This window comes from Thalia democratica, chromosome 3 (assembly GCF_965202585.1).
Source record: "Thalia democratica chromosome 3, ktThaDemo2.hap1.1, whole genome shotgun sequence".
In the NCBI taxonomy this organism is placed as follows: Eukaryota; Metazoa; Chordata; class Thaliacea; order Salpida; family Salpidae; genus Thalia; species Thalia democratica.
The window spans coordinates 78,462,624-78,476,055 of record NC_139167.1 but is presented as its reverse complement, the minus strand read 5'-3'; the positions used below and the strand labels follow the sequence as shown (position 1 = coordinate 78,476,055).

At 26.6% G+C, this 13,432-nt stretch overlaps 2 protein-coding genes across 2 annotated transcripts in view; both read right to left on the bottom strand.

Moving 5' to 3' along the window:
- The window catches only part of LOC145832578 (lactase/phlorizin hydrolase-like), a 40,457-nt gene extending 36,571 nt beyond the window's left edge, over window positions 1–3,886 (bottom strand). Inside the window, exons 1-6 of the mRNA XM_082939893.1 lie at window positions 3,883–3,886; window positions 2,468–2,660; window positions 1,809–1,942; window positions 1,415–1,591; window positions 904–1,093; window positions 357–565 (exon numbers count right to left, since the gene is read on the bottom strand). Of these exons, the coding sequence (XP_082796019.1) occupies window positions 357–565; window positions 904–1,093; window positions 1,415–1,591; window positions 1,809–1,942; window positions 2,468–2,660; window positions 3,883–3,886 (907 nt within the window). The remainder of the gene's footprint in view (window positions 1–356; window positions 566–903; window positions 1,094–1,414; window positions 1,592–1,808; window positions 1,943–2,467; window positions 2,661–3,882) is intronic.
- A 3,750-nt stretch (window positions 3,887–7,636) lies between these two features.
- On the bottom strand, window positions 7,637–12,878 carry LOC145832577 (ras-related protein Rab-10-like). The gene is made up of 6 exons (XM_082939892.1): window positions 12,761–12,878; window positions 11,519–11,579; window positions 10,914–11,052; window positions 10,247–10,336; window positions 7,833–7,934; window positions 7,637–7,717 (listed from the first exon to the last, which is right to left on the bottom strand). The coding sequence occupies exons 1-6, from the start codon at window positions 12,876–12,878 to the stop codon at window positions 7,637–7,639; spliced, it is 591 nt and encodes a 196-aa protein (XP_082796018.1).
- Window positions 12,879–13,432: the final 554 nt, after the last annotated feature.

Here is a 13,432-nt window from a genome sequence, read left to right as displayed (position 1 = left end):
TAATTTCTTTTCTAACTGATGCTTTTATCATAGATTAAAATTAAAAAATAATACTTTATAACACTTTTATTAAGTGTTACATTTATTTTACATTTAATAAAACATATTTAGTTGTAAGAAGCTATTTTTAATTTTTATATTTAGATTAATTTATGAATTAATAAACAAAATACTAAGACACAGCTAATAACGGTTTTATTTTAACGTTTTTTTTTGATAATTTTTATTTCACACGAAAAAAATTCAAACCATTCTTCAGTCAGTTTAATAAAAAAGTTACGAGAGCAAATGAACTGCACACATGCTATTTCACAAACATGTTTCAACGCTACAAACCACGCAACACTGGCACAAACCTTTCATGAGTTGCGGGTAATCCCCGTTGACGAATATGGGGTGGGCGAACCAGCCCAGGGAGGCGGTGATGTGCCTCAGCGCGGCCTCGTAGTCGGTCTGGTTGTACGGGTCGCGCGGTTCGTAGTAGTTGGTGTTAAAGGTGATGCTGACCCCTTCGGGCACCGATCCGTCGACCGACACCTGACGATCCGGGTACAGTTCGTGGTACCTGCAAGTTATAATACATGATCTATAAAAATGAAACTAAATAACAGTTTTTTTTTGCTCAAATAGTTCAATTAAATTTCATCTGATTTCGTTATTAGATTATAATATTTAAAATAAGCAGAAAAATATTAAACTTTATAATATACAAGTTAAAAGTTTGCCAGAAACTTAAAGTTTAACTATTACTTTTAAACTCTCTAAACCAAAAGCTACATTAGGTACATACAAACAAAACGACAGCTATTTTAATGGTTTATTGTTATATGTTGACATTTTTTAATTAAAATAAGTTTATGTTTTTTAGTATTAACAGTTATTGTAGTAGAAAATAGTACAAACCTTTTGTGAGCTTTGGCGTGGCAGAGAATCATGTTGTGGCCGCATATGTACGGTCCGTCCCTGGGCTGCAGCAAACCGGGTGCGGCCGACGCCACGCCGTAACCCAGTGTGCAGTGAACGTAGGGCTCGTTGAAGGTGAACCAGTGACGTACCCGGTCACCGAACGTTTGGAAGCAGAACTCAGCGTAATCTGGTGTTTAATTTTTACCTTTTAGCTTATTTGTTTTGTTTATTTGTGAGTCAAACAAGAAATATACAGTTTAGTCATTCGTTTGGCACAAGCATTGTTGTTTTTTTGTTAAGTTTGTTGTTTTATTTTATTGTAGCTTTTATAATTTAGCTTCAAAAAATGTTTTGATTGTATACAAACAGTATATAAGCAAACAAATCAGCGTAAACTTCTTTAAATTTAATGTAAATATGCTTTATGCTTGTGCTTTAATGAAACACTTTAAAAAATATATGTACCGCAGTTTTTTTTTTAATTTTTTCACACATTTTCAGCACCAACCGACGAAATGTTCTTGTATTTCCTCGTCGAGGAAACCATTGAAATCGTCCATGAGCATCTGCGGCAAGTCCCAGTGGTACAGCGTGATGAGGGGTGTGACGTCACTGGCTATCAGCGAGTCTATGACGTAATTGTAATAATCCACCGCCTCCTGTATCGGTCCGCTCTCCTTGCGACCTGAGTATGTTTAAAGTTTAGCATGAATATTTTTCAACTTAATTTAAAGCTTAAGATACAGTTTCTTAACAATTCAGATGGCAATTAATTAAAAAACAAAATTATGAAAATAAGTTTTCAAATTTTATCTTAATCGGATTATAACCATGCTTGAAATTCTAAATCCAGAACTAGCATAAGTTTTACATAAGCAAAGAACACATCAAACAACTCAAACCTGTTGGGAATATTCTGGACCACGCTATTGAGAACCTGTAAGTGTCCAAACCGAGTTCTTTGATGAGTTCCAAATCTTTGTCGAACATGTCGTAAGACTTGCAAGCGTCGTCGCCGTTCTCGCCGTGCAACGCTCTGTGTGACGTAATAATACATTTGTTACAATTATATACTGGGGTTTATTTGTTTATATTGTTCGTATTAGAGCTGTTTTTGTAAATATTTGTTTTTATTTTTTAAGTTTTAATTTTTAATCAAAATAACGGCCAAAAACTAAAAAGGTAATAGATTACTTTAATTTTCAATTATATTTTTAGTTTGTATGTGCTTATGTAAATTATTAATTTAACTCTAAAAATTATTAACATTAAAAATTAACTAAGGAAAAAGTAAGCTTATGAACTGAAAAAGGCGTCATTTTTTTCTTAACTTCTGACCAAACCTGACAAAACAAAGTTTAATGGTCTTGTTAAAAAAAATATTTTTTTTTATCATAACAAAAGTACTGCAGACACAAACATTTTACTTTTTAACATGTTACTTTTTAACTTAACTTCTGACAAACCTGACAAAACAAGGTTTAAAAATATTAGTTTTTATCAAAAAGTAGTTAAGGCACCGCAGGTACAAACAGTGTTTTTATTAATAAAACCCCCTCACCTGCAAGAAGCGTTGTGGGTGAACCGGTCCCAGATCGACTCGCCTTTCCCGTCCCTGTTCCAAGCCCCTTCGATCTGGTAAGCCGCGGTGGACGCACCCCACTTGAAGTCATCGGGAAACTCCCCGTAATGAAACTCGTCCCTCACCCTGGCGTCCTGCTTGGCGAACTTGTTCCACGTTTTGAAACCATCGCCTGTAAAAAAGTTGATTTTGAACAAATAATGTATTACTTAAAAACATCTACTTGAAAAAATATTTTTCTGAATTAAAAAAAAAGTATATACAGTATTTTTAATAACAAGTATATAAGTATTTGCTCTGTTGTTTTTTTTTAGGTTTTTATATTTTATAAAAAGCTGTAAACTGTATTAAAAAGAATCAAACTATATATTCTGTCATAAAATTGAATTAAATTACCATTGAATTTAATATCAAGTAAGTTATTTTAGTTATCAATATTAACAAGAAATGTTTTTTAAAATATGAATGTAAAACTTACTACTTTGACATTTGCATGTTTGTGCAAATATAGCAGCAACTAGCGCTAATTGGAAGAAATTCTTCCACATTATGTTTTGAGGAAATTTATTAAAACTATCCTCAAAAACAATTAAAAAAGTGTCTAAAACTTTTATATAAGATTTGCTTAGTTTGGTCAAACAATAAAGTATTTTGATTTAGTTAAACTTTAAGTTAAAATAAAATATCTTATGAATACTACAATTAACTAAAGCTGAAATAGGCTGTCTTAAATTTCAATTCTATATTAATAAGGCTGAATTTTATTTAATCAAGCGTAATTTTAAAAATGCTAACGGTTAAATACTGTTAGAGATTGTTTACTTAGTTAAGATTAAACAAACATGTAAACAAGAAATTTTTAAAAATATTTGAACAAGTCACCATTTAATAACTGAGCAAAAATTTAGTTTATAGGTTATTTTTCCATTTTGTAATGTAAAATTAAAGTTTAAGTTTAAAAAGTAATATGAGTAATATGAAATAACTTCTGTATACAAACTTTATAGACATCTACATAAAAAAGATACATACTAAAATCCACATTCTGAAAAGTTTGATTATTAAGTATAAGAAAACATTTGAACAAAATTTACCTTTACATAATAATATCTATAAATCTTGTGTTACAATATATACTGATACTGATAGTCTATAAACTTTGTTTTTAGCGTCAAAACATATAAAAATTAAAAACCGATTTCTCAAAGTTTCATTTGTAAATAGTAAAGCACTAATGAAGACTGTTTTAGATATTATTTTTAACTAATTAAAGGTATACTTTTGATTTCTAAAGTCTACTTGTAACTCTTTCCAAACCTCGATTCACATTATAAAATTTTTAATTAATAACATGGAAACCACGTAAAATTATTGTGAGCTCTAAGCTTTCCAACCCATCTCGTCAACTTCTCTCAGTAAAACTGTCCATTCGGTTATATAAGTTACTGGTGTTTACTAGGTAATAATCAACCAAGTATCCAAAGGTTGGCGTTGTGATCGAGCATAAAAGTTGCACCACAACAACTAACAACAAAGTTTTTGAGATGTTTGCTTAACAAATAAACGTGTTTACGACCATGCTTAAAAATTTACTTTTCTTAAAATTTTCGTAAACAAAACTCCCTGTTGATTAAATTTTAATTGTTTGTTTTTTTAAACTTGAATTTTTGAACCAACGCAGTGCTTTGTTTTTAGTTGTTATATAACAAAAATGTTAATGTGGTTTCGAACGCTCACAATTGATTTTAATCAAGACTTTTGTGCTTATACAACGTTCAAACAATACACACTGATGCAAGTCATATGTCAATAGGACGTTTTAAAAACAACAAAAGCTGCAAGAACAAATAAAAACTTCTGTTTAACCTTTTTTTTTTGATTAAATTCAAGTTTAGAAATTCTATTTTGATTCATTAAAGCTTTAAAAACAATTTCGTTTTTTTTAATAAATTTTAGCAAAAACTCTGAATACTTGAATAATGTTTTTCATTTATATTCCTTATTACTTTAATTGAAGTTAGATTAAAATTAAAACTTCTATCTACCACATAATATTTATAAAGAATTAACCAACACTGCTTTACATAAGTTTTAAGTTGAATGTTTTACCCTTTATTTACATAAAAAAAATTATTAAAAAAAATCTAATGAGAGTAAGAATTAATACAATAAATCAATTAATATGACGTAATAAAACTATAACTCTAGTTAAGTTTACAAATATCTAAAAATTTTGAAAACTATAAAGTTTTTATTTAGTTATGTCAGAAGTCGGAAGCATTGTATAAGCAGCAAAGTTTTTTATCGGCAGGGTAGATATAAAAAAAAAATTGTTCTTGGTGGACCGGAGCATTTTAATTTGATTTAGTTCAAAAAGTTCGTTTCATTTTGACAAAATAATTGTTTTATGTGACCTGTTTTTTTTACCATATCTAAAGTAAGTATTAAGTCTCTCATAAATTGTACCTAATAATTATTTTTATTTCATTTCAAAACCGGAATGTCTAGTTAAAGTTTCAAAACTTCATCTGGCTTGCCAAATTTACATGCTCGAGGGTTGCAAACCATTTTGCCAATTTTCTGACCAGATTCAGCTTAAGTTTTGTAACTATTTGTGGGCTGATCGTTTTCACTCCGAGGGCCGGATCGGGCCCGCGGGCTGTACGATGCCCACCCCCAACAGTAACAAACAGTTTTACTTTAATTACTTATCGCTGTATTTGTTTATTTGAATAAAACCGCAAGCATGCTGTAGTCAGGTGGCGCTTCTTTTAGTTTTTTACCGAAATGTTCAAGCGTTGTTTTATATTGATATGTTTACAAGTTCCTTTTTGAGAAACAGTTTAAAATTCTCGTAACTTATTTTTTTTATTTCAAGGTTAAAACATCCTACAACTGTTACTATATTTTATTTGTAATTCTAAGAAATTTATATATTTGTAATAAATAATATCTTTATTGAGCTTATAAGCAATTATTCTAGTTTAAATTAAACCTACTATTATCTCTTCTATTAAACCAAAATTATGTAGTATAAAAAGTTTTAAACAAAGTAAATTAAAAATTAACACTTTTTCTTATTGAACTAACAACATGACATGAACTATTTTTAAAACTTTTTGTTTGTTTTATTACATATCAAAACAGTTAATCAGATGCATGTCTGTTTTTTGTTTATAAACTTTTATATATCAATTGAATAACCATTATAAATTTTTCGGTATTGATATAGCAAAATGTATAACACTTCTTTATCTTTGAAACATGTATAACACGCTTGAAACTTGGGTTATGTTTTGAATTTAGATGTGTTTTGTAGTTCATTTTAAGTAAGATTTGATATATTGTTTGAATAAAACTATTTTGTTCAACTATTTGAAGTCTTAAATACACGATCTGAATGTATGAAACATCAAAAGTACCTATGGAAATGAATATAGGTTAAAATCCGGCTGATATATTGTTAAAATTATTATTTGTAAAACATAATAGTTTGAGTTAATCTGTAACTTTAAATCAATAAAATAATTATTACTATGAAAGTATTTTAAACTTCATTATCTTTAATTGCGCAATTTATGTTATTTAGCTACCTATATCAAAATAATTAAACTTAACTAATACAAAATTATATCAGGAGTATACGATCAAATTACTATATCTACATTAGTTCATGATCTAAAATAAAACATTTGTTTTATTTTTCTTACAAGTAGGTATGCATATTATTTATCTAAGATATTTTTTTTCTATTATATTGGTTAAAATTTTAAAAGTAAGGTAAAAAAAAAATTCTGAATTTAATCTACTTACGAGTTTACTCTTACTTTAACTACTATAACTCTAAATTGAATTCGTGTTTATGTTTAGTTTAATTTATAATATTGATACGATGCCAGCACAAATAAAGTTCAAATAAGAAAGAAAACCATTGAGTTTGACTAAATTTTCAGTTCATACTTTTTCTTTACACTATGCTTCCTGGATTGTAAGTGTCAAAACATAAATCAACTATAAAGATGTTTGCGTAAATTTACAAACTAACTCGGGATACACAGATACTAAAACTACCTAAACTTAAAATTAGTGATCTGTCAGATCTGTAGGATTAGTATACGACCGGATCCGGAATAAAGTATATTTAAAGAATAGGATTCTGCTTGCTCAATATCCTTGCTTTAAAAATTAGTATAAAGCAAGATCTGGATCTTATATCGAAACCAAGATCTGACCGAACAATTTGTAAACTCCGAAATTTTAAACTCCGAAATATCTAATCTAAGTTTTTATTTTTCCGTTATACCTAGTGTAAATGTAAATACTATCCTGTAATATGTAGTGTCAGTTTCAAAAGTACCCTTCGATACGCATCAAACTATTTTTTTTACTATTCAAAATTAGCTTCAGAATGCCTTATCTAATTTAAAATACTTTCCGTAGATTCTAATTTAAGTTTCAATTTTACCGTGAAAGCTAGTGAATTTTTTAAATGTACATACAAATTTTAATACGTCTGAGACATTATTATTTTCTTTTATTCAAGCATAGGTCGGATCAAGATATTGGTTTCAAATAAGAATCCGACCGGAACTAGTCAAGGATACTTAAAATACAATAGCACTTTATGAAATTCAAATGCAACATATAAAAAATAAATTTAGGTAGATATTAGAAATAAAACTACTACGAATATGCTTATATCTTCAAAAATAATTTTTTTTTATTTTGAATAACCTTTTTATAATCTTTTAATAACAATTTTACTTATAAGTTTGTGATAGATTATATCATTAAACAATTTTCAATTTATTGTAGATTTTTAAAATTACTAGATTAAGGCTTAAATTTACCTTTTTAACAACCAAAAATAAATGATTAATATAAAAATATTTATATAATCATTTAAAGTATTTTAAGCTTTAAGTTAATTGTTTAAAACAAATTATTGTAAATCATAGAATTTCAGCAATTTTTTAATACCTAAAATCTATTAATTATTTTAAAGTTTGCTTGTTTTTTATCACTAAAAGACAATACAGAAAATAAACAAAAGCTAGTCAAATTGATACGTTTATTTTATAGAAACCTTATTAACATGTTTCACAGAATAGATCAGAACAAAACTCTTCTAGATTTATACAAAAGTAATTAACAGCAGCCTTTACTGGAGTTTCTTTTACAGGATGTAATTTTTACATACTGTTTTTTGTCAGCTTCTTCTGAGAGCTTCTGTTAAGTTATTAAAAAATTTATTTAACACAAACAGTTTGAATTTAATAAAATATTTAAAACTAACACAACTAAATAAAATTCAAATAAAATTCAAGTGGCATTAAAAACTTACATAGTCAAAAATATCAGTAATAATAGAATTAAAAGCTTCTTCTATATTTATGTTACATTTTGCTGATGTTTCAAAAAATTCCATTCCGTACTCCATAGCAAGCTGCCAAAATTTTTAAAGTTGTGTAACAATATAACATTGTTCATTGTTAAATAATGACAAAGACGGTCAATTTCGTTTATCTTTCAAATATATACTGTTTTTTTTTCAAAGTCAAACACATTAAAGAAAATATAATAAATAACAGTTTAACATTTACAACAGATGACACTTAAATAAACTTGACATATCATACTAACTAAGTAGTATCTTATCAAACAATTTTTTAGTCTTTTTTTTACTATGTATCTAACTCTAAGGGTAATAAATATCATAACTGTTATTAGTTATTACTAATATAGTTGTTATTTTGTAAGAAAATTAAGAAGTTGCATCGTTAAAAAGTCGTATAGAATATTTATTCAAAATCATCAATTTATAAAAGTGTTTTTGTTTCAGATAAGACTGTAAAGAAATCGACGTGCTGCTGTCCTTTTTTTAAAAGTATGAGACAATTATTTAGTTTTAAATTTTTTTAATTTTATCGATTTTTTAATGTGATACACTTCTACTTTGAGAAATGTTTCATGAAAACATGAAAAGTCTATTATGTAATGTAATATGACTCTTTTTGAGAAATTTTCCATGTCACTTGATTGATTTATAGAAAGTTTCCACGTAAATAGTTATCAACTGCCGAGAAAAAAGCCCATTCTTTCGAAATCATGTTAGGACAATTTTTTGTTTAATGCGGGCGGTTTTTTATTACAACTTTCAGAGTTTTAAAATATCACCGGCTTGGCAGTTTTTTGAGTGTCATCGAATTTACAAGAGTTTTGCGTTTACAAGTTTGTCCAGTTTACCTGTTTCCTGTCTTAGCTATATCATGAGTGAGTAATATCCAAAAATTCCCTACCTTTAGTACATGAGTAGACTTGAGTACCTGAGTAGCAACTTGTTGTTTATGTTTACCGTGTTGGTTCGTTTTGTGTTGTTGTGTTAAAATATATAATATAAAGTAGTCTAGAATCTAGATACTTTTCGTGTTCACCTGATTGTCTTTTACGTAATATTTTATTTTGGTAAACTTTTATAACTGAGCAAGTTTGAACACTAACTTTATTAGTTTTTGCGTTTCTAGTAACTAACAAGTTATTAAGCATTCTAACTTTTAAATAACTTTGTTTTATATACAAACCGTTACTAAGCTTTTGTTCTTGTTAATAACTAAACTTGTACGGATAATTCCGATAAAGTGTTATTACATAATTATTCTCTTACTCGATAGGGCATTATTATTATTCAACCTTTTTTAAGTCGTCCCCTTTATATTTCCTTTACCCATCGTTATCATTTTACTGCCCGTAGTCGCCCTATTGCTTAAACGAATTTTGTTATGAAAAAAAATATTTTTCTTGACGTTAATACTTATTTTGAGAATTGGATTGGTGTTAAAATTTCACGAGAGTCACTTTATACGGCCTTACTTTTGCACTATTATTATTATTTTGGTTTATAGTTGTTATACTGAAACTTAATTTTTTCATTTATAAATTTTATTTGGTAAACTAAGTTTCTCTCAGAGAGTTGGTCAGCGATTTAAAAAACTAAAAAATATCTTGTTTAAATAAAGTTGTTACTTTAAAAAACAAATAGGGTTGTACAGAAAAATTTATAGTTTAGTTGACGAGAGCTTTGAGCAAAAGGTAGTTTTCAAAAAAAACTTTGAGTAAAAGACTTTCCCTTATCAAGTAGATCCCTCTAATTGAGTTTTTTATTTTAAATTTATCGTATGGCACTTCAAACGTAGGTTAAGTTTTATTTAACTTCAGTTTTTCATAAACACTTTCTTTTAGTTTTAATTAGGTAAACTTTGATTATATTACACTTTTTATTTAATCATAGCTTAAATTATAAAAATGAAATCTTTAAAAAAGTGATATTCCCTATAAGAATTCCGACTAACGCTTTATTGAAATATAAGAAGTATTACATTTTACTAATTCAAACTATATATACTTTTTATAATAGTTATTAATTAAATAATTGTGTATAATACTTTTATTGAATTTACACATATTTTGGCTTAATTAAAGTTAGTAAAAAAACTACTTTGGTCTTTAAACTTCAGTTAAAATAAAATCGTTAGCGAATAAAACTTTTTTTGAATGCCAATTTAGTTTATTACATGGAACTATTTAAAAACGTTCCCACCTCAATAAAAACGCTTTTAACTTAAATATATATTTTTTTACCAAAAAATTACTTTAAAAAGCAATATAGAAGTATGCTTGTCTATATAATACATCTAGCAGTTAAAGTTACAATACAATTAGATGTACTAAATATGCGATTAGGTTTATAATACAACTAACAAGTTCTCCACTTTCTTTAGAAACGACTCTTCTATCATCATCATCACATTTATTTCCGATCAAAATTTTGTGGACGCGTTCACCAACATGCTAATAATATATTTATATTTTAAATATCTCTTCACTTTAAAGCCCTTTGTTCTTGACAATTAAACACAGCCTTGTTACTTAAAATAAAATTGTTCAGAAAAGTACTTATCTACAAAATTCGTGCCTGTAATATTAAAAACTAAGTCTACGAAAAGTTTAGGCTTTCGATTTTTTCCATAAATTAAACAAACTTTTGTTCTCTACTTATAACTTTTTTGACTTTTTATAACAACTATATTTTAGGTATAGTTGTTATTTTGAAAGAAACATTTAGATTTAGGTTAATTAGTAATTATGTTAGCTTTGTTCTTGATCTATTGCAAAACTAAATAAAAAAGAGTTTACTTATATTAACTTTTGAAGCTTGGATCTTTGTATATGCTTACAAATTACAATAAAGCCTTTTGCTTTTTATTAGTAATCCAAAAGACTTTCTTTATTTTTTTCTTATTGATAATAAAACATTTTATAACCTGAATATTTAAAAGTCCTACTTTTTGATCATATACTAACTAAAAGTTATTTTAATACTTTTAGCATCGATAAAGAATATATGTAATTTGTTCAAAGTTCTAACTTGTTCGATTTTTTCAAGCCATTTGTATATGTTGTCAAAGCTTTTTCTGTTAGTTACGTCATAAACAAGAATAATTCCGTCAGCCCCTCTGTAGTAAGAGTTGGTGATTGTTCTAAATCGTTCTTGACCGGCTGTGTCCCTATAAGATTTTATAGTTATCTAGAAAAATATGTAATTTCTCAATTTATTCTTTCCCTCGATGTCGCTTAAAATGACTTTTTTATTTTGAAAACATTATTACTACTTTTAAATTATTCATCAAGGAAAGCTAGTCAAATCTAATTAACAATCAAGTATAGTTTAAATTAAAAATTCAAAGTTGTTTTTTTTTAAATCTTTATTAGTAGGCGTTGCTAAAAATTAAAACAATTTTTTAAATGAAAACTTTAAGCATATGGATATTTGAAGCATAAATAATTTAAAATATGTTGTAGAAACTGATTTGACAAAGGATTCAATTTTAGATGAACGTTTATATAATGAAAAACATGTTATACTAAATTAAGACAGTTACTAAGTATCACCGCTGAACGGAATATCAAATTGCGATTCTTGTTCAAGTAAAATCGATTTCTTATTAAAAAAAGAATTATACAACAACTTACCATATTTGAACTTTTAATTTTCTTTCATCAAGTTGTACAGTTTTCATACCAAAGTCAATACCTTATAAAATACTTTTCAATTCAATACTATTTAAAAGTTGAAAACGTAACAATAATCGTTTTTTAATTTAGAATAAAGTAGAGTAGTATTCTACTTTAGTAACACTTTAAACATTACTCAAAACGAATTCGAAAAGTTTTCAATCTAAAATTGTTACCAAAAAAGGTAATTTAATTTGTTTAAAAACAATGATTCTATATTAATTTATAATAAATTGGAATAGAATGTTAGCATTAAGTATAAGCAGTTTTATATTTAAGCTACAAAAATTGTTGTTTATTAAAAATTGTTTCATTGTTACAAAAAATTTTGTTATACATAATATATCTCCGAAATTTAAGTTTTGTTTATGGTTAATGAAAAAATTTACATAAGAATTTTTTAGCTTTTGGTATTTTTGAATGCATATAAAATTATTGTTGTAAATACAAACTAGTTATAACCCTTAATTGCATTTACTTCTATAATTGTTTTTATAGTTTTTTATACTTATAGTATTAACTTACTTTTTTATAAACATTATAAGCTCTGATCAAAACCGAGAAGTAAATTACTAGAAAAAACATATTTATCTTTTGATTTTAAGTAGGTCTATTCATTTAATTGATAATATTTTTATAGAACTACGAACTTAAAAATAGAATGTGACACAACTAAACTTTGAAAAACTAAGTCTAACTTATAAAACTAATAAAGATAAAGGCATTATTTTTATATAAGTCATAGATAATTAAATTAATAATATTATTATATTATTATTATTAATATTATTACTACAATTGAAATTATTATTAATATTAATACATATTATTACTATATAGTATTATTTATAATTAAATAAAGGCACGTCCTGGACAAGACGTTAAAAGGTACCCGCGGTGTGCGTTCGATAACCGAAATGTTTTTTCGCGCACCAGGTCCTAGGGCCAAATATTTTGAGTACTTTTATTTTTGTCGTTCGATAAACAAATTATACTTGAAACAAAAGTTAAATTATTAAACTTTAGTTGCAATGAACATTTTTGCAAATTCAAAGCTAAAACTAAGTCCCTAATTACTTTGAAACTATGACCAAATATAACTTACACTACTAAAGTAACTAGAGTTAACAAAGTTCTTTTATACAGATCATAAGCTCTAATCAGAACCGAAATTAAGTTACTAAAAGACGGTTTTCTTACCAATTGTACTTTTGTAGTTTGGTTGAAAAGTGTCTTTTGTAAATCTAAGCATCGTACAAGTCTTTCCAATTGTAGAGTCACCAATAAGTATGAGTTTAAGTAATACACTGTTTGCCATGTTAAGTGCTAAAATCTATATGAAAAAATGCTGGTAAAGTTTATAATTAATTTAATGTTATATAAAAAAAACAGTCAACTTAATAAAAATAAAATTTTGTACAGCTTTTAAAAAAATTTTTAAGTACTACCAATATATGTTTCAAAAATGTTCAATCTTTTTTAATAAAACGACTTATTATGTTAGACCTTTTAAAGATTTTTACCATTTAAAGATTACTTAAGTTTTAGATCAGCAGAATGAAAGGGATTTGTAAGTTAAAAAAAATACAGATTATATAAAGTACTTGATTTTCAAATCGAATTCAGCTTTTATTAAACGAACATATTTAAACAACAGTAATCCTAGCTTTTTGTCTGATTTTAAATTGTAAAGTGAAAAATAAAACTTTATTGAAAATAAGGCTTTACAAAACTAAGTGTATTTAATTACTGTTGTTAATTTGAACAAGAATTAACCAGGTAACTATATAGAACAAAAAAGTTTTTTTGAATTTATAAAGAATTGAGGGTTTAAAATAATTAAGCCAAACGGTAGCTGCATAAAATTATAAA

Excerpts from the sequence above, each read along its gene's own strand:
- LOC145832577 (XM_082939892.1), bottom strand. The coding sequence starts at position 12,878 with ATGGCAAACAGTGTATTACTTAAACTCATACTTATTGGTGACTCTACA. Across the intron at positions 11,580-12,760 it reads AAACTACAAAAGTACAATTG|GTATTGACTTTGGTATGAAA; the intron begins GTAAGAAAACCG and ends GTATTTTATAAG. Across the intron at positions 7,935-10,246 it reads CTAAAGAAAGTGGAGAACTT|CTTGCTATGGAGTACGGAAT; the intron begins GTTAGTTGTATT and ends AAATTTTGGCAG.